This window comes from Gorilla gorilla, chromosome 23, assembly GCF_029281585.2.
Source record: "Gorilla gorilla gorilla isolate KB3781 chromosome 23, NHGRI_mGorGor1-v2.1_pri, whole genome shotgun sequence".
Taxonomy (NCBI): Eukaryota; Metazoa; Chordata; class Mammalia; order Primates; family Hominidae; genus Gorilla; species Gorilla gorilla.
The window spans coordinates 29,631,232-29,656,943 of record NC_086018.1 but is presented as its reverse complement, the minus strand read 5'-3'; the positions used below and the strand labels follow the sequence as shown (position 1 = coordinate 29,656,943).

At 54.5% G+C, this 25,712-nt stretch overlaps 1 protein-coding gene across 16 annotated transcripts in view; it reads left to right on the top strand.

Moving 5' to 3' along the window:
• Positions 1–25,712, top strand: part of PISD (phosphatidylserine decarboxylase) — a 44,095-nt gene that overhangs the window by 16,804 nt on the left and 1,579 nt on the right. Inside the window, exons 1-7 of one of the 16 annotated variants that reach the window (XM_055374296.2) lie at positions 13,053–13,575; positions 19,772–20,025; positions 21,942–22,107; positions 23,906–24,142; positions 24,319–24,457; positions 24,638–24,784; positions 25,069–25,229. In XM_055374296.2, coding sequence (XP_055230271.1) covers positions 19,973–20,025; positions 21,942–22,107; positions 23,906–24,142; positions 24,319–24,457; positions 24,638–24,784; positions 25,069–25,229 — 903 coding nt within the window. In that variant the 5' untranslated portion in view covers positions 13,053–13,575; positions 19,772–19,972. Of the gene's footprint in view, positions 1–13,052; positions 13,576–14,499; positions 16,108–16,139; positions 16,917–16,936; positions 17,767–19,771; positions 20,208–21,941; positions 22,108–23,905; positions 24,143–24,318; positions 24,458–24,637; positions 24,785–25,068; positions 25,230–25,712 lie in introns of those variants that run through there. The other 15 variants (XM_055374295.2, XM_055374289.2, XM_019018325.3 and 12 more) reach the window with 15 other exon arrangements.

Below are 25,712 nucleotides of genomic sequence, written 5' to 3'. Positions count from 1 at the left end.
TCACTGCAACCTCCGCCTCCCTGGTTCAAGCGTCTCCCACCTCAGCCTTCCCAGTAGATGGGATTACAGGCACCTGCGGTCATGCCCAGCTAATTTTTATATTTTTGTAGAGACAGGGTTTCACTGGCCGGGCGCGGTGGCTCACGTCTATAATCCCAGCACTTTGGGAGGCTGAGGCGGGTGGATCACCTGAGGTCAGGAGTTCAAGACAAGCCTGGCCAACATGGTGAAACCCCGCCTCTAATAAAACTAAAAAAAAAAGAGACAGGGTTTCACCATGTTGGCCAGGCTGCTCTCGAACTCCTGACCTCAGGTGATCCGCCCACCTTGGCCTCCCAAAGTGTGTGGATTATAGGTGTGCGCCACCGCGCCCGGCCAATTTATTTATTTATTTGAGGCAGGGCCTTGCTCTGTCACCTAGGGCTGGAGTACAGTGGCATGATCACAGCTCACTGCATCCCTGACCTCCTAGGCTCAAGCCATCCCCCCACCTCAGCCTTCTGGAGTAGCTGGCAATATTGGGGTTATTGCCATACATAGTTTCAGACCTGGAAGATGGTTGTAAAGAGGACAGGGTTGATTAACTCATAAGTCCTGCCTGGCTAATTTGTTTGAATTTTTGTGGAGACAGGGGTCTCATTTATGTTTTAGATATACCTTCTACACATAGCCTGAGGGTAACTTTATATAATACTTTAAATAATTTTCTTCATGAAACAAAGTTTTTTGTTTTTTTTTTTTTTGAGACGGAGTCTCACTCTGTCGCCCAGGCTGGAATGCAGTGGCATGATCTCGGCTCACTGCAAGCTCCACCCTCGGGTTCAAGCGATTCTTCTGCCTCAGCCTCCCAAGTAGCTGGGATTACAGGTGCCTATTACTGCGCCAGCTAATTTTTGTATTTTTAGTAGAGACAGGGGTTCACCCTCTTGGCCAGGCTGGTCTTGAACTTGTGACCTCATGATCCACCCACCTCGGCCTCCGAAAGTGCTAGGATTACAGACGTGAGCCACCATGCCCGGCCAAAACAAAGTTTTGACTGTGACCTGTCACACGACATCAGATGTGGAATTTTCCACTTGTTGGTGTCATGTCAGCACTCAAAAAGTCTCTGATTTTGGATGTTCAGATTAGGGATACTCAACTATGTAAGTTTTCAGGAACGGCAACAGGTTGAGAAGGGAGAGTGTTGAATGGCTGTCTGGGGCCTGGTCCTAATCCCACCTCTGGTTCCACCTAATCACTGTCATCACAAATGAAAAATGTGAGATTTTCCAAATGTAGCTGATATCAGAATTGTTGGGGAGCTTTAAAAATTATGAATTTGAGGCTGGGCGCAGTGGCTCATGCCTGTAATCCCAGCACTTTGGGAGGCTGAGGTGGGCGGATCACGAGGTCAGGAGATCGAGACCATCCTGGTTAACACGGTGAAACCCCATCTCTACTAAAAATACAAAAAATTAGCCAGGCGTGGTGGCAGGCGCCTGTAATCCCAGCTACTTGGGAGGCTGAGGCAGGAGAATGACGTGAACCCGGGAGGCGGAGGTTGCAGTGAGCCGAGATCGCACCACTGCACTCCAGCCTGGGTGACAGAGTGAAGACTCCATCTCAAAAAAAAAAAAATTATGAATTTGAATTCCTTAACTCCTAGAAATCTACAAAGTTTGGGCTAGGTGCAAGATCTGTGTTTTCCAGGAGCCCTGTAGGTGATTCTGATGATAAGCCAGCTTGAAGAACCAAAGGCAGATGAGCCCTACCTAATGTTCCCTTCAGGGCTACAGTTTTTTGTTTTTTTGTTTTTTTGTTTTTTGAGATGGAGACTCGCCCTGTCACCCAGGCTGGAGTGCAGCGGCGCAATCTCGGCTCACTGCAACCTCTGCCTCTTGGGTTCAAGCCATTCTCCTGCCTCAGCCTCCCGAGTAGCTGGGATTACAAGTGCCCGCCACCAGGCCTGGCTAATTTTTTGTATTTTTAGTAGAGACGGGGTTTCACTGTGTTAACCAGGATAGTCTCGATCTCCTGACTTCGTGATCTGCCTGCCTTGGCCTCCCAAAGTGCTGGGATTACAGGCATGAGCCACCGTGCACAGCCACTAATTTTTGTATTTTTTCGTAGAGATGGGGTTTCACCATGTTGCCCAGGGTGGTTTTGAACTCCTGAGCTCAAGTGATTCACCCACCTTGGCCTCCCAAAGTGCTAGAATTACAGGCATGAGCCACTGTGCCGGGCCAGCTTTAGGTTTTTGTTTTGTTTTTCAGAGGCAGGGCCTTACTGTGCTAAGGCTGGAGAGTAGTGGTGTGATCATATCTTGCTACAGCCTTGAACTCCTGGGCTCACATGTTTCTTTCACCTTAGCCTTCCCAGTAGTGGACTATAGGTATGTGCCACTTCGCCAGGGTAGTTTTATATTTAAGTCTTTTATCCATTTTGAATTAATTTTTATTTACGGTATAAGAGAAGAATCCAACATCATTATTTTGCATGTGGGTATCCAGTTTTCCCAGCATCATTTGTTGAAAAGATTATCCTTTCTCTATTGAATGGTTTTGGCATGCTTGTAGAAATCAGTCTTATTCCCTGTTAAATGACGGAGATGATATAGCAAACACTATGACAGAATGTTGGAAAACGGGGGACATGATGATTCCCACGCCTTCTCGCCATGTGACTGTGATTGCTTAATCATGCGCTTTGTTTTTTATGCATTCACTTCCTGTCTTTGTCTCTATTTTTTTTTTGGAGATGGCATTTTGTTCTTGTTGCCCAGGCTGGAGTGCAGTGGCACAATCTCAGCTCACTGCAACTTCCGCCTCCCGGGTTCAAGCAATTTTCCTGCTTCAGCCTCCCAAGTAGGTAGGATTACAGGTGTGTGCCACCACGCCTGGCTAATTTAGTATTTTTAGTAGAGACGGGGATGCTCCATGTTGGTCAAGCTGGTCTCGAACTCCCGACATCAGGTGATCCGCCCGCCTCGGCCTCCCAAAGTGCTGGGATTACAGGTGTGAGCCACCACGCCCGGCTTTTTTTCTTTCTTTTTTTTTTTTTGAGACTGAGTCTCGCTCTGTCTCCCAGGCTGGAGTCCAGTGGCGTGATCTTGGCTCACTGCAACCTCTGCCTCCCGGGTTCAAGTGATTCCCCTGCCTCAGTCTCCCAAGCAGCCGGGACTACAGGTGCGCACCACCACGCCCAGCTAATTTTTGTATTTTTAGTAGAGATGGGGTTTCACCGTGTTGGCCAGGATGCTCTCAATTTCCTGACCTTGTGATCCACCTGCCTTGGGCCCCCAAAGTGCTGGGATTACAGGTGTGAGCTACCACACCTGTCCTTTTTTCTCTATTTTTAAATTGATTCAGCTGTTTGTTTGTTTGTTTTTCTTTTTTGAGGCAGGCTCTTGCTGTGTTGCCCAGACTGGAGTGCAGTGGCACAGTCACAGCTCACTGTAGCCTTAACCTTCCGAGTTTAAGCAATCCTCTCACCTCAGCCTCCCAAGTAGCTGGGACATGGTGCACAGGCATGCACCACCACCACACTCAGCTAATTTTTTATTTTTTGTAGAGATGGGATCTCACTATGTTGCCTAGGCTGGTCTCAAGCGATCCTCCCACCTTGGCCTCCCAAAGTGCTGGGATTCCAGGTGTGAGCTACCCTGGAGCCACTCTTGGCTCTTCCTCAGTGGTGACAGGCACCCAGGTCCTGAAGTCTCTGGTTGCCACTGAGGCTTTACCACCTCAGTTGATTCTGGTATACTGGTGGTCTTTGCCACCATGAATAATGTTGCAGAGCATACCTTTGCACATAAAGCCTTTTCCTCATGATGAATGCCTAGGTGTAGGATTGCTGCCTGAAAGGATATGGATACCTTTATGGTTTGTGGCATGCATTTGGCTTCTAAAACAATCGGTGTGTTTCCCCCTTATCCAAGGTTTCATGTTCCTGCAGTCTGAAAATATTAAATGTAAATTTCCAGAAATAATTCCTAAGGTTTTAAATTTTATCATTATTATTATTATTATTTTTTGAGATGGCGTCTCACTCTGTCTCCCGGGCTGGAGTGCAGTGGCGCGATCTCAGCTCACTGCAACCTGCGCCTCCCGGGTTCAAGCAGTTCTGCCTCAGCCTCCTGAGTAGCTGGGATTACAGGCTTGTGGCACCACACCTGGCTAATTTTTTTGTGTGTTTTTAGTAGAGATGGGGTTTCACCATTGTTGGCCAGGCTGTTCTTGAACTCTTGACCTCAGGTGATCTGCCCACCTCAGCCTCCCAAAGCTGGGATTACAGGTGTGAGCCACCACACCCGGCCACAATTCCTAAGTTTTAAATGTCTCCCTGTTCTGAGTAGCATAATGAACTCTCTCTCTCCCACCTAGGATATTAATCCTCCCTCTGTCCATTGTGACCTCAGTGTCTATGCCGCCTGCCCATAAGTCACTTAGTAGCCATCTCAGTTATGGTATCAGCTGTCGTGGTATTCCGGTGCTTGTGTTCAGGTCACCCTTATTTGGCTTAATACTGGCCCCAAAGTGCAACAATAGCAATTCTGGCAATTTGGATTGCCGAAGAGAAAGTGGTAAAGTGCCTTCTTTAAGTGAAAAGGTGAAAGTTCTGGACTTCAAAAGGAAAGAAAAAAAATCTTATGCTGATTTTGATAAGATCTATGGTAAGAGTGAATCTTTTATCCGTTAGTTGAGCGTGATGTCGAGGTGGGTGGATCACCTGAGGTCAGGAGTTAAGACCAGCCTGACCAACATGGTGGAACCCCTCTTCTACTAAATACAAAAAATTAGCCGGGAGTGGTGGTGCATACTTGTAATCCCAGCTACTTGGGAGGCTGAGGCAGGAGAATCGCTTGAACCCAGGAGGTGGAGGTTGCGGTGAGCCGAGATTGCACCATTGCACTGCAGCCTGGGCAGCAAGAGTGAAACTCCATCTCAAAAAAAAAAAAAAAAAAAAAAACACCGGGTGTGGTGGCTCATACCTGTAATCCCAGCACTTTGGGAGGCCGAGGCGGGTGGATCACCTGAGGTCAGGAGTTCAAGACCAGCCTGGCCCACATGGTGAAACCTCGTCTCTACTAAAAATACAAAAATTAGCCAGGCGTGGCGGCGGGCTACTCGGGAGGCTGAGGTGGGAGAATTGCTTGAACCCAGGAGGCAGAGGTTGCAGTGAGCCGAGATCGTGCCATTGTACTCCAGCCTGGTTGACAGAGCGAGACTCCGTCTCAAAAAAAAAAAAAAAAAAAAACCAAACCGAAACATTTTTGTTTCGGATGTTTTTATTTTAAGTTTTTATTTCACAGAATGATGTCTCTAGAAAGGATAGCTTGAGGCCTGGAGTGGTGGCTCATGCCTGTAATCCCAGCACTTTGGGAGACTGAGGTGGGCAGATCACTTGAGCTCAGGAGTTTGAGACCAGTCCGCGCAACGTGGTGAAACCTCATCTCTGCTCAAAATACAAAAATCAGCCGGTGTGGTGGCGTGGGCCTGTGGTCCCAGCTACTTGGGAGGCTGAGGTGGGAGGATTGCTTGAGCCAGGAGGTAGAGGTTGCAGTGAGTTGAGATCGTGCCACTGCACTCCAGCCGGGGTGACAGAGCAAGACCCTGTCTCAAAAAAAAAAAAAAAAAAAAAAAAGTAGCTTGAAATCGTGTTCTGGAACGCTGCTTGCTGAGCTGCTCAGGTTGAAGACCCAGAGTGTTCCTTTTAGTTCCATTTAGTCCCGTCGCGTGGAGTGTGCGCAGCTTGAATAATGCTTTTTGGCTTCCAGAGTGCTATTCCCTTGAGTCCCTGATTCAACCTGTGGCCCATCAGTGGGCAGAGGTGATTTTCTGCAGGGTACCAAGGGCACTCTTGAAGGCAGGAGCTCAGGGACTGCTGAGAAGTAGAAGAGCCGCTTCTCTGAGTTTCTTTTCAGGAACTCATGATGTCCTGGGAACACTCTTGGTTCTTGGCCTGAGTGTTCACTTGGGTTCCACAGGTGTGGCTTGTGGCTTTGGCTGTTGACATAGAGGCCTGTGCTCAGAGCCGCGGTGAGAGAGCACAGACAGAGGGTGGGTGGCTACCAGGTACAGATCTGTAGTTTATGGATCCATAGTTTATACTGCTGCAGTGGTCATATGTCCTGCCTTTGTGTGGCGGTTGTGATTTCAGATATGCTGCCTATTTGTCCCCAAAAGTCATTAAAAAATCATTCAGCAATCATGTCATGTTGCCTGTTGCCTCTTTCCTGAAATTGACAAATACTGTTTTAGATGATATCTCAAATTTTTGGTTACAAAACATCTAATTGAAAATATACATTTTCAGCTAGGCATGGTGGCTCAGGCCTGTGATCCCAACACTTTGGTAGGCTGAGGTGGGAAGATTGCGTGAGCCCAGGAGCTCATGACCAGCCTGGCAAGGCAAGACTCTGTCTCTACAAAAAAATACATTAAAAAATTAGCCAGCCTGGCCAACATGGTGAAACCCCATCTCTACTAAAAATGCAAAAACATCAGCTGGGTGTGGTGGCGGGCGCCTGTAATCCCAGCTAATTGGGAGGCTGAGACAGGAGAATCACTTGAACCCGGCAGGCGGAGGTTGCAGTGAGCCGAGACTGCGCCATTGCACTCCAGCCTGGTCAATGAAACTCTGTCTCAAAAAAAAAAAAAGGAAAAGAAAAATTAGCCAGGGGTGGTGGTGTGTGTGCCTGTGGTCCCTGTTACCTGAGAGGCTGAGACAGGAGAATCGCTTGAACCTGGGAGGCGGAGGTTGCAGTGAGCTGAGATCATGCCACTGCACTCCAGCCTGGTGACAGAGCGAGACGCTGTCTCAGGGGGAAAAAAAGAAAAAAAAAGACAGGCTCTCACTCTGTCGTCCAGTCTGGAGTGCAGTGGTGTGAGCAGGGCTCACCACGGCCTCGACCTCCCAGGCTCAGGTGATCCTCCCACCTCAGCCGAAACTGCGCCATTGCACTCCAGCCTGGGCAATAAGAACGAAACTCTATCTCAAAAAAAAAAAAAAAAAAAAAACGGAAAAGAAAAGAAAAATCAGCCAGGGGTGGTGGTGTGTGCCTGTGGTCCCAGCTGCCTGAGAGGCTGAGGCAGGAAGATCTCTTGAGCCCAGGAGTTTGAGAGCAGCCTGGGCAACATAGCAAAACCATGCCTCTACAAAGAAAAAACCATTAGCTAGTAGTAGAGACAGAACTGGTTTTTGTGGCAGAGGCTAGGGAAGGATGGGGGCAGATCTCTGAGGGGAGGAGTGGCCTGCGGGTGTCCTTACTACCCGTTTTGCCTCTCTTGGGGCAGCTGTGTCATTTCCTCTCCGCCGGTCTTCTTGGCCAACAAGCGTTTCTCCCTCTTCCCTGTTCTCCCCACTTCCCCACTTCATCCCCCTTCATCCCCCCTTCCTCGCCCCTCCACAGACCCAGGGCATTTGGTGGACACTTTTGCTTGCAGTTAGGTCAAGTGGAGGTGAGTTTCCCATGGGGCAGGGGCTTGACAGCAGGGGTGGCCGTCCAGACTCTCCAGAAGGGACGTGGGGCTGCTGTTGTGACTGGACCTGCCCCACATCTTTGGGCCTGAGCTGTGCCCAGTCACAGCGTCCTGAGTTCCTTTGTGTTGCCTCTGCCCCGTGGATCTAGGTCTTGGGGGAGGGCTGGTTTCATCCTGGGGCTACCACCACCTGGCAGCAGCCCCACAGCCAAGGGCAGGCACAGCCAAAATACGTCTGCCTGAGTGGCCACAGAGCAGGGCCAGGCTCTCCTGGCCCAACGGTTTGGAGGACAGAGGGCCTGGCCCGAGGGGAGGCACTTGCTCAGCCTGCGGCTCCCACGCCAAAGGCAGGGCGGGCTCTGGGTCTGTCTGGGGCCGAGCCTTATTTCTGGAAGCACATGGATCCTCCTTCCTTGCCACTCAGTCTAAATGTTTAGGTTACAAACATTCTGAGTGAGAAATTTCAGTCAGAGCTTGTAATGTGTAGGACGTGACATTAGGGAGTGAAGAGCTTCCCTCTTCACTGATTCAAGATAGCCAGTGCCGGGTGAGGGGAGCTGGACACTTGCTTCTTCAGAAGAGCGGATCCAAAAGTTGACCCCTTCCCCAGACCAAGTCAGCATGGGAAGAGCATTGTGCTTTCACGAAAGCAGAGATGCTTTTCTGTAGCTTTCACTGTTTCTTCTTTGCTCTGGAAAATGGAGGACGAAGGAGTTCTCAGGTCCTCAGTCACTGGAGTAAAGTGACATGCATGTCCCAGTGTGAGTGCCTGAATGGGGCTCTCAGGTCTGAACAGAACAGCCCTGTGGCTCCCGCGAGCTGGTGCAGGAGGAAGTACAGAGGAGGGTCCGGTTCAGAGTGGTGTGAGACCAGGGTTAGATGACTGTTGCCAGTTTAGGGCCAATGAGAGATTTTTTAATGGTAAATATGTAATCTCTTTTTAAAAAACAAACAAACAAAAAAACACAACTTTTTCTTTTTTGAGAGAGTCTTGCTCTGTTGCCCAGGCTGGAGTGTAGCGGTGTGATCATGGCTCACTGCAGCCTCAACCTCCTGGGCTCAAGCGATCCTCCCACCTCAGCCTCCTGAGTAGCTGGAATTACTGGCGTGCACCACCATGCCCGGCTAATTGTTTTATATATATGTATATATATATATATTTTTTTTGTAGAGTTTTGCCATATTGCCCAGGCAGGTCTCAACCTCCTGGGCTCAAGTGATATACCTGCCTTGGCCTCCCAAAGTGTTGAAATTATAGGCGTGAGCTACTGCACCCAACTAATATGTAATCTTTTTAAAAAAAGGGAAAAGGTTGGGCGCGGTGGCTCATGCCTGTAATCCCAGCACTTTGGGAGACTGAGGTGGGTGGATCACGAGGTCAGGAGTTCAAGACCAGCCTGGCCAACATGGTGAAACCCTGTCTCTACTAAAAATACAAAAATTAGGCTGGGCGTGGTGGCTCATGCCTGTAATCCCAGCACTTTGGGAGGCTGAGGTGGGCAGATCACAAGGTCAGGAGATCGAGACCATCCTGGCTAACACGTTGAAACCCCGTCTCTACTAAAAAAAATACAAAAAATTACCCGGGCGTGGTGGCGGGCGCCTGTAGTCCCAGCTACTTGGGAGGCTGAGGCAGGAGAATGGTGTGAACCTGGGAGGCAGAGCTTGCAGTGAGCCGAGATTGTGCCACTGCACTCCAGACTGGGAGAGAGAGTGAGACTCCATCTCAAAAACAAAAACAAAAACAAAAACAAAAACCAGAAATTAGCTGGGCGTGGTGGTGGGTGCCTGTAATCCCAGCTACTTGGGAGGCTGAGGCAGGAGAATCGCTTGAACCCGGAAGGTGGTTTTTATTGGTTTGAGGCATGGCCCTGGGGGCTTGTGGCAAGGGCTGAGGTGTTTGGGGAGCAGCAGTGCAGGAAAGGCCTTACTCAGCTGGGCTTGCAGGTATGCTCACTCCTGTCTGAGCACTGCTTCCTTGTTTATAGCCTCCGTTTAGAATAAAAAAAAAAAGTATAGTACAGTATTCCAATTCATCAAAAGGAATAAAGACAGATCAGCCTGTCTGGTCTACCACCATTCAGCCTAAGCATAAGGCAGAACCCTGTGAAGTGGCCTGTGTCCTCCTTCTCTCCCTGTCCCCTTCCTGGAGCCCCATGGGCCTGTGCTCAGCATGCGTCCTGGCGCCGCGGTGTACCTGGTAGTGGGCAGTATTGGACATGTTCTCCATGTTGGTGAGCCATGTACCTGCTGTAGTTTTATTATTCTCATCTATAAATAGGGCCATTCACGCCCTCATAAAGTTGTTAAATAAGAGTGATGTGTATGTAAATACCTGGCCCCATGCTGGCAGGGAGTGGAGCTTTAGTAAGTACTATTTTACTTCTTACCTAATAGGTGTGAGTGTGGAAATGGGCAAATAGTCAAGTTGGCAGGGAAGCAGAGCCTCCTGCCTGCCCCAGTGCCACCTGAACTCCTGTAGTGTTCTTATGCCACTGGAACTGGCTGGCAGGGGCCAGCTCTGACCTCAGAGAATTGTGGGCTCACTCTAGGGCAGGAGGAGATTGCAGAGGGCAGAACGGTGGCTCACACAGCCATGCCCCCAGGTGGCCCAGGACCCACCTGGGAGCTACCTCCAATGGCTTTGAGCAGTCAGTGTGTGAACAAGTGGAGGGACCGTGTCTCAAGAATACGTGGAACTCAGCAGGGCATGGTGGCTGACGCCCGTAATCCCAGCACTTTGGGAGGCAGGCAGATCACCTGAGGTCAGGAGTTTGAGACGAGCCTGGCCAACATGGTGAAACCCCATCTCTACTAAAAATACAAAAATTAGCCCAGTGTGGTGGCAGGTACCTGTAGTCCCAGCTACTTGGGAGGCTGAGGCATGAGAATTGCTTGAACCCGGGAGGCAGAGGTTGTGGTGAGCCAAGATCATTCCACTGCACTCCAGCCTGGGGGATAGAGTCAGACTCTGTCTCCAAAAAAAAGACATGGAACTTAAACACAAGGCTAAACTTCTGGGCTGGAAGGAATCGAGGGATGGCCGACTCAAGATACCTGCAGCCCTGCATGAAGCTGTCTGCCAGGAGGCTCTACCTAAAAGCAGTTTTTTTTGTTTTTTTTGTTTTTTTTTTGAGACGGAGTTTTACTCTTGTTGCCCAGACTGGAGTGCAATGGCACGATCTCAATTCATTGCAACCTCCACCTCCCAGGTTCAAGCGATTCTCATGCCTCAGCCTCCTGAGTAGCTGGGATTACAGGCGCGTGCCACCACACCTGGGTAATTTTGTATTTTTGGTAGAGACAGGATTTCACCATGTTGGCCAGGCTGGTCTTGAACTCTTGACCTCAGGTGATCCGCCCACCTCAGCCTCCCAAAGTGCTGGGATTACAGGTGTGAGCCACCATGCCAGGCCTAAAAGCACTTTTTTTTTTTTTTTTTTTTTTGAGATGGAGTCTTGCTCTGTCACCCAGGCTGAATGCAGTGGCAATCTCAGCTCACTGCAACCTCTGCTTCCTGGGTTCAAGCGATTCTCCCACCTCAGCCTCCCGAGTAGCTGGGATTACAGGCATGCACCACCACACCTGGCTAATTTTTGTATGTTTAGTAGAGGTGGGGTTTCACCATGTTGGCCAGGCTGGTGTTGAACTTCTCACCTCAGGTGATCTGCCCACCTTGACCTCCCAAAGTGCTGGGATTACAGACACTAAGTCACCACGTCTGGCCTAAAGCACTTTTTCTGAATTCCACCCCAGTCTGCCCTTCCTGAGTGCCTGGGCAGGGCCTTTGGGGAGCTGCTGGTGGGGCTCTGAATGTGCCAGGGGTATCCGGGACATCTTGCAGGCTAGTGGGACTGCCAAAAACGATTCTCAAAGATGAGTGGGGAGTTGGGCAGGGATAGGAGAATCTGGTGTGTAGAGAAATAGCCTGAAGGCACTTTGTGCTTGCCTGGCCTCTCTGCCCAGACATTGGGGAGGCTGATGCCTGCCTGTGGTTTCTTGTACTAGCCGTTAAGACCCCAGCCATTTTCCTTGAGGGGCCTCTGCCAGCCCCCAGGGAATGAGAATTAGCCAAGAGCCAGGAAATGAGAATTAGCTGAGGACACCTTTCACCCCTGTTCTGCAGCTACCTTCTGTTCCCTGGCACAGGGCATCCCCTTAGAAGTAGTGCATGAAATTCACACAGCTGGGACCTGGCAGAGAATACAGGTGGGTTGACTGAGGCAGGGAGGCCTCCATCTGCAGGTGGCCTGAGAGCCTGCAGAGCCTCACAGTGGCACTAGGTGGCACTCCCACCCAAGGGAGTCCTAACAGAGTGGGAGGCGTGGAAATAAAGGACTCCATGGCCTGAAGGAAATAAATACAAGGTAGGAAAGTAAATTTCCAGACAATTTTTTTTTCCCTAATGGAAATTCACTTGTAAGTGATTGTTCAAAATCCAGAGGCATTTCCCCACTGAAAATATGTGTGGTGGAGGTCTGGTTGGAAGGTGGGGTAGTGCTGATCTCGGCCAACTTGTGGGCTGGTTTATGGGTTTCGTTTGTTTGTTTGTTTGTTTGTTTGTTTGTTTGTTTGTTTGTTTTTTGAGATGAGTCTCGCTCTGTCGCCCAGGCTGGAGTGCTATGGCACGATCTCGGCTCACTGCAGCCTCCACCTCCTGGGTTCACGCCATTCTCCTGCCTCAGCCTCCTGAGTAGCTGGGACTACAGGCGCCCGCCACCATGCCTGGCTAATTGTTTGTATTTTTAGTAGAGATGGAGTTTCACCGTGTTAGCCAGGATGGTCTCGATCTCCTGACCTCATGATCCGCCTGCCTCAGCCTCCCAAAGTGCTGGGATTACAGGCATGAGCCACCACGCCCGGTGGTTTATGGGTTTTTAAACACCCATCTGCCTTAGAGGCTTAGAATGGCTAAAAAGCAATGCCAGTGGATGCAGTGCAGCCGAGCTGGCCATTCCACAGGGAAGAGTGTGAGAGTCCCAGAGATCTCTCAGCACATGGGAGGTAGAATGTGTGCAGAAGGTGGTCTTTCCTCTACAGACCTTTCTCCCCTGGTCTAACTGGGGCTTGGTTTTGTTCCGTCCCCAGGGACCTGTGTGGGCTGGTCTGTAAGTACTAGAGGCTTTGAGGAGGCCAGGATGGTCTTCCAGGGTCTTTCCAGTTCTGGAAGTTGGTGGTGGCAGGATTCTGCATCAACATCTTTCTGTGCTTTAATTGCATTTTATCCCATGTCATGTGTTTCCTTGGACCTCTGAGGTGAGAAGGGGTCTGAAGTTTCTTTGGGGCTCTGAGAATGCTGGGATCAGTTACAGTAAGTTCTCAATCTTGATGATAGGTTCTTGGGATCTTCACCTTTAAGCAAAACATAGAATGAAACCAGTTTTACCATAGGCTGATTGATAGAAGCAAGAATTAAGTTCCTATGGATGTTTCTGACCACAAAAACATCACCGAACTTTTAAAGACCCCAAACATTTCTAATATTAACCATTGAAATGTGAGCTATACATGCATTTATGAATGATTAATAAAAAGATAATTATTTACCTAATTACTCCAGTTCAGGGTTGCAGGTGGTCCCCTATCCGATGGGCAGCTCAGGGCACAAGGCAGAAACCAGTCCTGGATGGGATGTCTTCCCATGGCAGGGTGCACCCACACCCACACTCACTCAGACTGGGACCATTTAGACACACCAGTGAGCCTAATGTGCATGGCTTTGGGATGTGGAGGAAACTAGGGTACTCAGAGAACACCCATGCAGACATGGGGAGAATGTGCGCACTCCACACAGACAGTAGCCCTGGCTGGAATAGATTTTTTTTCTCATCAGTGTTATGATGACACTATTTGAGGACCTCCCGTAGTGATGTCTGGACAGGAGAATATTAGGAGCAGCTTTGTATAAGGTATCTGCCACCCCTGTACCCCATGCTGAGGCCCTTAGGGGTGGCACTGTGCCTTGTTCACCCCTGCCTCTCTGTTCCCATGGGTGCATTGTAGGTATGGAAGAACATGGAAATCCATGGAGGAGGACCCTATCTGTCTTCTTCCCCCTGCCGCATCCCAGGGCTGTGGCTTGTCATGTGGCACTTGCTTGGGTTGGATCCAGGTAAGGACGACAGGTGTATGGGGCTGTGACTATACACCCTTATGTCCTATTCCAGGCGTGGCCCCCGCGCCATTTCTCCGCAAGCCCTACAGACCCTCTCCTCCTGTTCCAAACCTTAATTCTTTCTTTTTGGTTTAAAAAAAAGAGAGAGGTCTCACTATGTTGTCCAGGCTGGTCTCGAACTCCTGAGCTTAAGTGATCCTCCCACCTTGGCCTCCCAAAGTGCTAGGGTCACAGGCATGAGCCTCCATGCCTGGCCCCAAACCTTAGTTGTTTTAGAAACAAAGATCTCAGTGGTGAGAAGCCGCTGGAATTGTATCCTGTTCAGTGGCTCAGAATGAGGAGACTGAGACTTCCAGGGCCATCTCACCATTGAATAGGGAATGGGTGTGCTCAGTTGCTCCCACAGATGTGAACAAGGCTACTTAATGCCACACCCTTTCTTTGGTTGAATGGTGATCCCTCTCAGACCTTTCCCCTCCCCTAAAAGCATTAAGCTGATTGGTCTGATCCCATGTGGGCTGAGTGCTTGTTGGGTGCCTGGCACCATGTGGGTATGGGGTGGACTGCCAAGCCGCAGACTAGGGCCCTCCGATCTAGTGGGGTGGGAAGACAGCATGCATCATCCATCCCATGGGCTCTGCATCCTAGTAGTAAAGCAGGGAGGCCTGTGTGCTCTAGGCTGGGGCGGTCAGACCTTGTTTATGGCTGCCCTTGTTCACTGGTCTACATCAGTTTTGGAGTCAGGGCATTCTGTTTGTCAGGGCTGTGCGTGCCTGGAGGGCAGAAGGTTGGGGTGGGAGCAGCCTTGTAGCTTCAAGATGGGATGCTGGAAGGATCAAGGATTTCGCATTCTCTGGAGCTTCCTTGGGCTAGCAGGGGTGGCTTTCTGTTCAGTGCAGTGAAGAAGCTGGTCCTCAGTGAGGTCAGCAGCACGTGGGGTCCTGAGTCTGCCTAGTGTTGGGTGGCGGGTGGTGGAGGGGAGGCAGCCGCTTTGGGAGGCCAGCCACGGGCTGCAGACAGGCGGCTCACAGACCAGCGGACAGACTGAGGACAGACAGGAGGCATCCCTTGGGAGCAGCCGGGCCCACCTTGCTGGTTTGAGTGGGGTCCTCCCGTGACAGTGACCAAGCAGAGCTGGTGTCTGCTGCCCTTCCCCTTCTCCCTGGCCTTGGCCCTTCCTCTTAAAGGGGCCCTCGGGTTGGGCGGGCGGCCCAGCAGGACTGAGGCTCAGAGGGGGCGGCAGCTTTAAGGGTGGCTGGGGTCGGCCTCCTGCCCCCGCCCCTGGTAGTCTGAGTGGCTGGAGCCTGAGCCCCGCCCACTCGCCCCAAGGCTTCCCGGCTCCGGGAGCGCCCCTAGGGAGTCGGAGCCCGGAAGCTGGAGCCACCTGCGGGTGAGTGAGCGGAGCCGGCGCCCCGGCCCTGCCGGGAGCTCCAGGTGACTTCTCAGGGAGGCGCCCCACCCTGCCCGCTCAGAGGGCCAGTGCCGGGTGGGGGTGCCCTTCTAGCGCCTTCGGTCGCAGGTGGGCTCTCCCAGCTGTGACGACGCGGCCCCGGCTTGAGGAGCCCCGCGGACAAGGTTGAGTGAGTCGTGGGCTTTTTTTCCGTCCCCACGTGGGCACGGCCCGGGCTGCGTGAGCTCACTTCCTCCACATCTTATCTCCTGCCGGGCGCGGGGACGGGAAGTGAAGAGCGTACGGGAAGTGAGGCGGCCGCGGGAAGTGAGGGGAAGTGAGGGGAAGTGAGGGGGTGCCTGCAGTGAGGCGGCTGCAGGAAGTGAGGGGGTGCCGGCTGGCATTGGCGGGGCCCGGGCTGGGGCGCCTCCGGCCCTGAGAGCTCCGTCTCCTTGGTGCTGCCGGAGGGCCTGGGGGCAGGCCGCCTGGGGAAGAGGGCAGCGCCCGAGGGCCAGGGAGCGGGTGGCCGGCTTACTGCCTTTGCCCGGAGCCGGTTCCCCTCAGCACCCAGAGTTGTCTGAGAGGAGGTTCCCTGTCTTTGGGCGGCTAGGATAGACCCCTGCGAGTCCTGCCTGCCCTCTTCCCAGGGCCTCCTGGGCTGCCTGCCACTGACTCTGGTCCATGTTGCCCAGGGAGGACCATTTTCCCCGTCTCCTACTTGGGAAGTTTGCCTGCTTCTAGCTCAGGAATGCAGGGAAGGCAGGGTTGTCGCCCCACTAGACGCACGCCGCTGCATGGTGGCCAGGCCTCAGCTGAGCTGGGGAGAAAGTCAGCCCCTTGCCCCCACCCTCGCCCCCGGGGGGAGTGCATGGCCCGCAGTCAGGCCACTGGACACAGGATTTGGGGCCCTGGAGGTTTCTGCTGAGGCTTCAAGAGGGGTGGTCCTGGCGTTCCAGGCGCTTCCCATCAGATAGCAGGAGCCAGTTCTCAGGGTCCTTGGCTGAACACACAAGCTGCAAGGCTACATATACTCTGGCAGAGCTGGCTGGGGGCTGCAGACTGCAGGTGACAGTGCCATGTCCCTCACTGCCTGCTCTGCCTTGCTGAGGCTTGAACCAGAATCCACCAGGAGCAGGACTGTAAGTGTATACACGCATACCCCTACACACACCCCTGCACCTACACACACATACCCTCACGCACCCACCCCCTACCTACACACCCCTACATGCACGCGCCCCCTACAGGCACACACCCCCTCACCTACACACACCCTCGCACCTACATACACACCCCTATATGCGCCCACCCTCACACCTACGCACGTCTCCTACATGCACACACCTTGCACCTGTGCACACCCCCTCCAGGCACATAACCTCACACCTACACACACACCACCTATACACATAACACACTCACACCTACACACCCCCTACACACACCCTCACATCTACACACCCCACACACCCTTGCACCTATACACGCACCCCTCCATGCACATACCCTTGCACCTGCACACGTATTCTCCATGCACACACACTCCACCTACATGCACCTCCCCCTCATGCACAACAATCTTGCAGGCCCCAACCCAACCTGTAGTAACTGCTGCCTGGCCTGGGTCCATTCATCGACTTCAGTTGGAATGTTCCATTCCACTGGGGGGGCAGGTGTTGTGGTCTTTACTCTGGTTGGTGAGGGACGGGTGGGGACACTGCCTTACTGCTCTGGTATGGATCCCCAAAACAGCATGTCCTGACAAAGGTGTTTCCCTACCCCCCATACGGTCCTATCAGCCATTGCTTCCTATTCACAGGGCCGGTCACTCCCCACAAGTTTGGGTTCCTGTTTTAGAACTGCCACCTAAGTCCCTCTTATTTCATCTTTCCTGTGGTGGAAACCCCTGCCCCCACCAGAGTGTGAGGTTGACTTTTTGGAAAGAGAGGTGAGGTGTTGGAAGCCAGGTCTGAGGCTGTGTCGCGCTCCTAGGTGGAAGTGGGGTTTCTGAGCAGTTGTTCTGGGCCATGGTTGCAGCTGTGCTCTGAGCCTCAAGGGGGTGGCCAGGAGGAATTTCCTTTCCCATATTCCAGATGTACAAACCAAGACTTAAAGACTACCTGTGACTTGCCAATGCCTTTCCCTGCTCTCAGGGCAGAGGTAGAGGAAGGCAGCCAGGATTGCAGTGACCAGGTTGTCACCAGCCACAAAGCCCTCTGAGTTCTCATGTTGCAGGTGACTGGCCCTTAGGCCATGTAGTAACATTAAAGTCCTATTGGTCACAACCCTAAACTCCTCTCCACAGAATGTCTTTGAGGCTTAGAAGGGAGGGAAGGTGTCAGTGCTTCCTCCATTCTGGGTACCCTTCTTGCAATCTCCTCATCCAGGGCCTGAGGCTCCCACCTCGTGTCACCTCAAGACAGCCAGAGAGGATGAAATCTTTGGCTTGGGCTTCCAGGGCTGTCATAGGCAGAGGGCAAGCCAGGATTTGAAATAGGGAGGCCAGAAACACTGCTGGCCAAGGAAGTGGCTTGGCCTTGGGAAGCAAGAAAGCAGCAACCTCTAGGCGCCCCTTCCCTCCATCCTGCAGCTCTGAGAGGGACACACGGTGCTCAGCCTGTGTCCTGGGGCAAAGCTGGATTCATTTTCCTCCCTGGCGATCTTCTGGGGCCCACAGGTGGTGATATGGAGGCACTGACACCCTGGTCTCGGCGCTTGTCTTAGAAGAGGCAGAACAGTGATAAAGACAAGGATCTAAATGGGCAAGGACGCCCTGCCCTCACTGGGCTCACTGGCAGGTGCGGTGCCCCAGCCTGGCCTCTCAGGATGGTTCTTAGTCTCTCCAGGGCTCACCTTTCCCTGATGGGCATCTGACCTGGCCCCTGGCCTCATGTGCCTTGATTCCTCAGTAGGGCCCCCTCTGAGACCGGAGGCCAGACCCAGCCCCTCACAGCACCATGGGAGAATGAAATGCCAAGGCTCACAGGGGAACCTGCTTTGAGAACCCAAGGTTTTTGGCCGAGCTGGGTTTATCTGGGTTCATGTCTTTCTGATACGTTCAGGGCTGTGGTCGTCACTGTCCCACATGGTAGGTCAGTGAGGAAAACTGGCAGGAGGCTGGGGCTCCCCAAGGCCCCTCCTCTCTGCCTCCCCTCAAGGCCACGCTTGCCTCCCTCTGAATCCTGGCTGTGAGCTCAGCTCCAAGCCTGCACTCTATAGACCAGGGAAAGAGCTTCCCCTTTGGAACCAGGCACCAGGCTCACCCCTGACTGCTATCACCACTCTGTTTCCCTGGCAGCTGGCGAGAGGCCAGCATGGAGCCTGGTGGGCCAGGGAGGGTGGGGCGTTTGCTCAGTATGTTGGCGGAGTGGTTGGAGTGACATGGCCCTGGAGGCCTGGACCCTGGGGCTGTCTGTGGTCCTGGGCCTCGGCCTTGAGATGGGATGGGCCTCTCGTGCCTGTGCCAATCTCCTGGTGCCGGCACCTTCCCAAGGGAGGATGTTGGTGTGTATCTGTTTGCTGGTGGGTAGGCGCCCTCCTGCCTGACCCATCTGCAGTGAGCTGTCCCCGTCACTCATTTAGGAGAGGGGCCTGGACCAGCCCCAGCCACTGCCTGGATCGGGGGAGAAATCCACACTTGTGTCCGACCTTAGTCACCTTATTGTCTTGGCTCCAAGAGGCCACTGAATCTCATACCCAGGGCTTCGGTGATTCTTGCAGGCAGGTTCCCAGGCGGAATCTTCACCTGTGTGGCTGAGGAGGGTTTGCCAGGGCGTCAGATGTTCGACCACGCGCGACCACAGCGATGTCTGAGTTAGGCCTCATGGCGGGCTGGCCATGCCTGGCCTATTCTTTGCTTTAGACGGCAGCTCTTGGGGCCACATTTCATCATCTAAGGATGGTGACAGGTGCCTGCCCCCTTCCTGGGCAGTGGCTGGGGGTGAAGGACTGGAGGGGTGGGCTCCCTGTCAGCCCATATCGTGGAGGGCCTTGATTGCCTGGGCTGAGATAGCACAGCTTCAGCGTTTGCTCTTCCTTCCGCTATCTGTGCAGGCCAACGTGGAGAGGCTTTGTAGGGGCCGGGCGTGTCCTCCCAGATAGCCAGGCTGGGGCCCTGGCCAAAGTGCTTTTCTGAAGCAAAGATGGAAAAAGGGGAGTGGAACTGGTTCGTGCTGCAGTCCTGGCCTGTTCCCAGCCCCAGGCTGGTTTTCCCCACATGCACAGCTTCTGAGGAGGCCTGGAGCAGGGAGCTGGGTATTTTGTGTGTGTGTTGGTGGGGGGTCAAGGCCAGGAGGGGTAAGGAGAGAGCCAGAGCAGGTAAGATGCCAGGTTCTCACCAGGGCACCTCTCGTGGCTTCCCGCTCATCTCATTCCTCAGATGCTACTTTGTAACCTGAATTGAAAATGGGTCAGGTCCTGGCAAGGGAGGGGCCAAGCTGCAGACCGGCTGACGCGGTGCTGGGCCTGGGCCTGGGCCTGGGCCTGGAGCACGGGGCTCAAGTTCCCACTTTGTGCGTTTGGAGCCGAGTAGGGCCTGAAAGCCCTGGCAGCAGTGGCTGGTCCCCTCCCTGTCATGGCTTACTGGACCGGGCAGCCCTAGGGCCTTGCCCCCTACTGCCTCCCCAGACCAGCTGAGGAAGAGGATGAGCAGTGCAGGCTGGCTCAGCCCTGGGTAGCAGGGACAGGGCAGGTGGCCAGGACTGGGGACAGTGGGCTTTAGTGCAGGGGCTTTTGCACTGGACTGCAAGCCCTGAGCAGGTGACCTGAGCAGGTGTGTGACCAGTGCCTGTCTGTCTGCAATAGCCCTGACCCTCTATTCTGCACCCTGTGAGCCACTGAGACTGAACCAAACCCAGGAAGCGGCGCCACCAACCAGCCTCGCAGAGGCAGAGGCCCTGGAGCAGTGACAGCACAGGAGATCTGCTGGCTCGGGGGAAGGGGAGGAAAGAGGAAAACAAAGGGAGTGATCGAGCGAGCCTCGCCCCGCCCTCCCTGCGCCGGCCCATGATGTGTCAGTCAGAGGCGCGGCAAGGACCAGAGCTCCGCGCAGCGAAATGGTGAGATGCTGCCCACCGCGCCCTAACCCCACGGTTTCCCGCCACGACCTCCGGAAGGTCAGAGTTCACATCCAGCGGCCTCGCAGTAGAGGTGGCGGCAAGGGGACTGGTGGTCAGCCCCCGAGGCTGGAGGAGCCTGGCCTGGGGGGCCTGAGCACCCTGAGTCGGAGAGCCCGCTTCAGGTATCTTTGGTTCCAACCATGAGGAGGGCCCAGCAGGGGGAGGCTGCCAGCAAGCCTCAGACCTCATGCCTGCGATCTTCCCTACCCTGGTGCTCCCAGGCCCCCTGCTCCCAGCCCAGACCCTTGCCTCTGCACCCCACCTGGGAGAGAGGCTTCCCCATTCCCCTTCCTGCCCGTGGGAGGGGTGTAGCTCTTCCCAGTTGGTCCCTGCTCTTCTGCAGTGAGTGGGGCAGGTGGCGAAGCCAGAGGGGAGCAGTGATTTGTCTTTGCTTGGCCCCTGCCACCTTCCTGGACCTTTTAAAAATACACCGGGGTGGGATGGGAGAGAAAGTAGGCACCCGGGAGCTGCGTGGATGCAGCCAGCTGAGCCTGAGCCTGAGCCTAAGCGGGGTTCGCCACTGGTTCGCCTGCCGTCTGCTCTGCTGCTATCAGCTGAGATGCTGCTTTTGTTCCTTGGTTTGCTCAGCAACTGGGAGAGAGGACTCAGCTTCTCTTGAGAGCACAGTCCCAGATGGCAGCCGTAGATTAGCCAAATGCAGTTACTTTGCAGATGAGGAAACTGAGACCTGGGGACGTTCTGAGTGGATGGCAGTGTGGTCTCCTGCTGGCCACCCTGGGCCTCAGGAGCATTTGCTAGGCCTAGGCACAGACAGGGTGGGGTGGGCCTTGTTTAGGCTCAGGAGGCCAGGGTTGTGGTGGAAAGGCCCGTCCAGCCTCTGCGGCTCTGGTGAAGCTGAGCCCCTGCTGAGTGCCCTGCATTTGTGCTGGGAGGGTGGGGAGAGGCCGGATCACAGAGAGGCTGGATGCAGAAAGGAGGGACTTGGGTCTCGTGTGTGTGTGTGTGCGTGTGTGTGTGTGTGTGTGTGTGTGTGTGTCCACCTTTGCTGAAAGGGGGGGCTTGGGATGGGTGTGTGTGTGTGTGTGTCTGTGTGTCTGTGCAGCCCCAGCAGAGCAGACAGGTGGCTTGAGAGCTTGTAGTGGGGAGGTTTTGTTCACAAACCTGTGGATGGGTTTTCAGAACCTGGCCTGTTATAGAAAGGCCATGCAGATGCATGGAGCCGTAGCTGTGTGGTGGTGGTAGGCGGGGTGTAAATGCTCCCTTTGAGATCTTGTCTGGCCTTGGCCCTGTAATTTAGCAGATTAGGAAAGAGGGGGCCTGGAACCATGAAAAGAATATCCCAGATCCTGCAAAGGATGGTAGCGGAAGACTCAGCAAATGGTTGCCCAGCTGGCTGGGTCGTAGCTCCTCAGCGCTATGTGCTGCCGTGCCAGTGCCTGTGTGGCAGAGCTGGCCCCTGGGGCCCACTCTCCTGGGCTGCGGAGGCTGAGGGATGTAAGGCAGGCCCTACACCCTGCTCTCCCCTCCGTGGGCCCAGGTGCTTGGGCCTGGAGGCCCTTGCTGGGAGCTGCTGCAGCTGAGAGGTGCCCCGCAGCTGGGCCTGACTCTCCTCTTGCGGCTGCCCCCACATTCCCAGTCCTCCCCAGCTGGCTGGCAGGTGGGAGAGCCTGGGAAATGAGTCTGCTAGCCAGAGGCAGCCAAGCCCCTGACTCAGAATGAGGTTGGGACGAGGGGGCACAGCCAGTGCTTGCTGGGCTCCATCACCCCCATGGAGAGGCAGCTTGCCAAGGGTAGGTAGACAGGAGGAATCCTGCCCTGGGTGCAGGTGGCAGCCTCCTGGGTCCCGCACAGAGCTTGGCCACTGACCTGGCTGTGCATGGACCTGTGCCCTGCAGGTTGCACTTCCCCCAGCTGGCCCTGAGGCGGAGGCTGGGGCAGCTGAGCTGCATGTCCAGACCCGCTCTGAAACTGCGCTCCTGGCCCTTGACCGTCCTCTACTACCTCCTGCCCTTCGGCGCCCTCAGACCGCTCAGCCGGGTGGGATGGAGGCCCGTAAGCAGGGTAAGTGTGCACAGGCCCCTGTGGCTCGGACCTCCCCTCCGGGCAGGCCTGAGGTTGGGGTGCAGGAGAGACTGAGGTGGTGGTGAGCTGTCAGAAGCAGACGTCACCGCTACATCTTCAGTGGGTCCGGGTTGGAAGGTTCACTGGTGGGCAAGGCCAAGGCAGCTTTTGAGAAGGCCACTACCTGGGCCGTGGGTGACTGCGAGGGCATGTTGTGCCCTGCCCACTCCCCTAGCCTGCCTCATGTCTGCCATTTGGGGCTCCGGTTCTGGAAGGAACCCAGTCTGGGGATTCAGAAAATGGTGTCTGTCTCTGACTTTTCTGTGTTCAGGCAAAAAAGAGCTTATAGGTGATTTTGAACAGAAGCCAAATTAATTCCGGGATGCCAAAGGGGTGGTTCAGGAAGGATGGATCCTGTTTGGGTCCCTTAAGGATGAGGACACCCTTAAGGAACCCAGAGGTGTGCCCCAGGAATGGGCAAGGGAACTGGCTTGTCCTCTCCTGGTCCCTAGAGGGCTTGCTCTTGCCCTTGGCTTCCCAGGCAGGTTGACCCCAAGGAGGAAACCCTGTTCCTGGGCCTTTGACAGTCACATGGGTGTCATCAGAGCTCAGGGGCACTGAGGCACCCTGGACATTAGCCCAGGCTCCCACCTGTGCCTGGGAAGGGCCTGGGCTCACATAGCCCTTCTGCGTGACTGGGCATCAGCTGGGAGGGATAAGAGCAGCTCTCTGGGAGCTTACCTTACCTTGGAGAGGTGTTGAAAGTTGGAATGAAATCAGTTTTACACCTTGGGGAGTTGGTATCTTGGTTGTGTTTAGAGAAGCAGCAGCCACCAATTACAGGCAGCTTCTACAGTGGCAGCAGCACCTGAAGTTTAAGAGGCTGCCCCTTCCTGGGTACCTGGCCCTGCCGGAGAGCTCTGGGACCATCTAGTGGGACCTAGTGCTTGTCCCCAGGCCATCGTCTGTCTTCAGGTGCACCAGGCTTCCCTGAAGGAAGAGAGAACAGAGGGGCCTGAGGGGATGACTTCCCTTTGCCTCCTGGGAGGAACCCCAGGTGCAGATGGCTTTATGGCCTGACTCAGTCACAGTAGAACGTTGAACACAAGTCCTGCCTTGGGGCCAAGGTGGGGCTCAGCAGGGCTGGGCTTCTCAGACTGGCTGCATCCAGGCCCTCAGAGTGCTGGCTGGACCTGTGGGGGCTGCAGACATGTGTCTGCAGCTCAGGCCCAGGTGACAGTGACATCACAGACCTGCATCTGAAAATCCCTGTTGGTGCTCAGGGTATCCTCCTTCTTCCTGTTAAGACAGAGGGACACGCTTTGGGCTGTAGACTTGTTCCATGCACTTGGGAGCCTCCTCCTTTGGTGGTCTGGGATATGGGCAGTGACCACGGGCAAGATGCCCACCACCTTTCCACACACTGTGATATTGGGGTCACCGTGGCTAGGGTCACACACTGTGGTTAGGATCAGATCTGTTTCCGACCCCCACTTTAAGAAGTAAGACTGCTGGCCGTCTCCCGTTCTGGGACTGGAGCAGTTGCTATTTGACTTTTGCATGAAATGATGAAATCCACTGGACTTGTATGTAAATCCAGCACTCTGTGTGGCAGGTGCAGTCTGGTTCCCACTGAGAAACAGCCACATCACAAAAGCACCGTGGGGCACCTGGGCCCTGGTGTCCTCCGTGGGGTGCAGATTCTCCCCTGAAGTGAGAGCTGGGCTAATGACACTACGTGGGCTCTCTGGAGCTGGGGCAGTGTGGTCAACTCAGCCCCTTGCCCTGTGGCCTGCAGGTGGCTTTGTACAAGTCAGTGCCAACGCGCTTGCTGTCACGGGCCTGGGGTCGCCTCAATCAGGTGGAGCTGCCACACTGGCTGCGCAGGCCTGTCTACAGCCTGTACATCTGGACGTTTGGGGTGAACATGAAAGAGGCCGCTGTGGAGGACCTGCATCACTACCGCAACCTCAGCGAGTTCTTCCGGCGCAAGCTGAAGCCGCAGGCCCGGCCTGTCTGTGGCCTGCACAGCGTGGTGAGGCCTGACCCTTTCCTCCTGCAGGAAACAGGACTTTTTCCTGCCTCCCCAGCACAGCACCCCCGGTCTCCAGCGTATCTGGAAGGGGCAGGATGACAAGGGGAGGTGGGGGCTGTCTCCTGGGGGGAGGAGACCCTGCTCTCCCTGGCAGCAAGCCTCTCCTGCCCTTCCAGATTAGCCCATCGGATGGAAGGATCCTCAACTTTGGGCAGGTGAAGAACTGTGAGGTGGAGCAGGTAAAGGGGGTCACCTACTCCCTGGAGTCGTTCCTGGGCCCGCGTACCTGCACAGAGGACCTGCCCTTCCCCCCAGGTGGGTCACTGCACAGGCGGGGCTGGGCAGCCCTGCTGCTGTGTGGCTGGACCGGGAGGGAGGGGAATGCTGGGGAAGGAACTGAGGCTGGCATGTGGGGCCTCCCTGAGAATCCGTGTGCAGACCGCAGTCGGGCTTCGTGCTGGGTGCTCACTGTGTTGGTCTGCTCCTACTCCACAGCCGCGTCGTGTGACTCCTTCAAGAACCAGCTGGTCACCCGGGAAGGGAATGAGCTCTATCACTGTGTTATCTACCTGGCCCCTGGGGACTACCACTGCTTCCACTCCCCCACCGACTGGACTGTCTCCCACCGGCGCCACTTCCCAGGTCAGCCCGGGGCCAGTGTGGGGGGGGAGCTGCCTCTGTGGGCTTCATATAGAGGCTCTCAGCTTCTTGGTGTCGGGGGACCAGGCTCCAGATCAGGGTCATTGAGGCCAGGAGTTGACTGCTTTATGCAGGCTGGTTGTGGGCAGGGGACTGTGGGGCCCAGTCGGCTCAGCATTTGGAATGACATCGGGGCAATAGGCCATGAGTCCCTTTGGGTCTTGGCTGCCATGGGGTGGACACACCGGGCACTGGACGGGGAGTAGTGGCATTCCCTGCCTCTGCAGGCTCCCTGATGTCAGTGAACCCTGGCATGGCTCGCTGGATCAAAGAGCTCTTCTGCCATAACGAGCGGGTGGTCCTGACGGGGGACTGGAAACATGGCTTCTTCTCACTGACAGCTGTGGGGGCCACCAACGTGGGCTCCATTCGCATCTACTTTGACCGGGTAAGCAGGATCTAGGCCCTGCCAAAGCCCAAGGGCCAGACCTCTTGGGTCTACCTGCCTTGTCTGCTGTGCGGCGGATGCGTTGGGACTGAATTCTAGGGAGGCCACAGCTCTGGTCAGGCCTGGCTCTGCTGAGCAGCTGTCCTGAGAATGGCCGCTCCACCTGCCAGCCAGCTGAGGCTTCCCTCCCTCCTTGCACTGCTGGCTGGAAGAGATGGAGGGAATTAACCTCCTTGCCTGGCACCTGGCTTCTGCTAGGAACCATGGTCAAAGGTGAGAGTGAGGAGGGAACAGAAAGGGAGTGTTGAGCTCGGGGTGGCTCGTGTTGGTTACAGCATGAGGGGTCAGCACTCGCAGGTCTACTGCCCACCCTGCCCCCAGGGGCTGCCTTTTTGGGTGTCAGTTTGTGACCAATGGCCTTGGCTCCCACGGGTGCCGCTCTCCCAGCACTATGCATGGAGACCACTGGGCCCCACTGTTCCC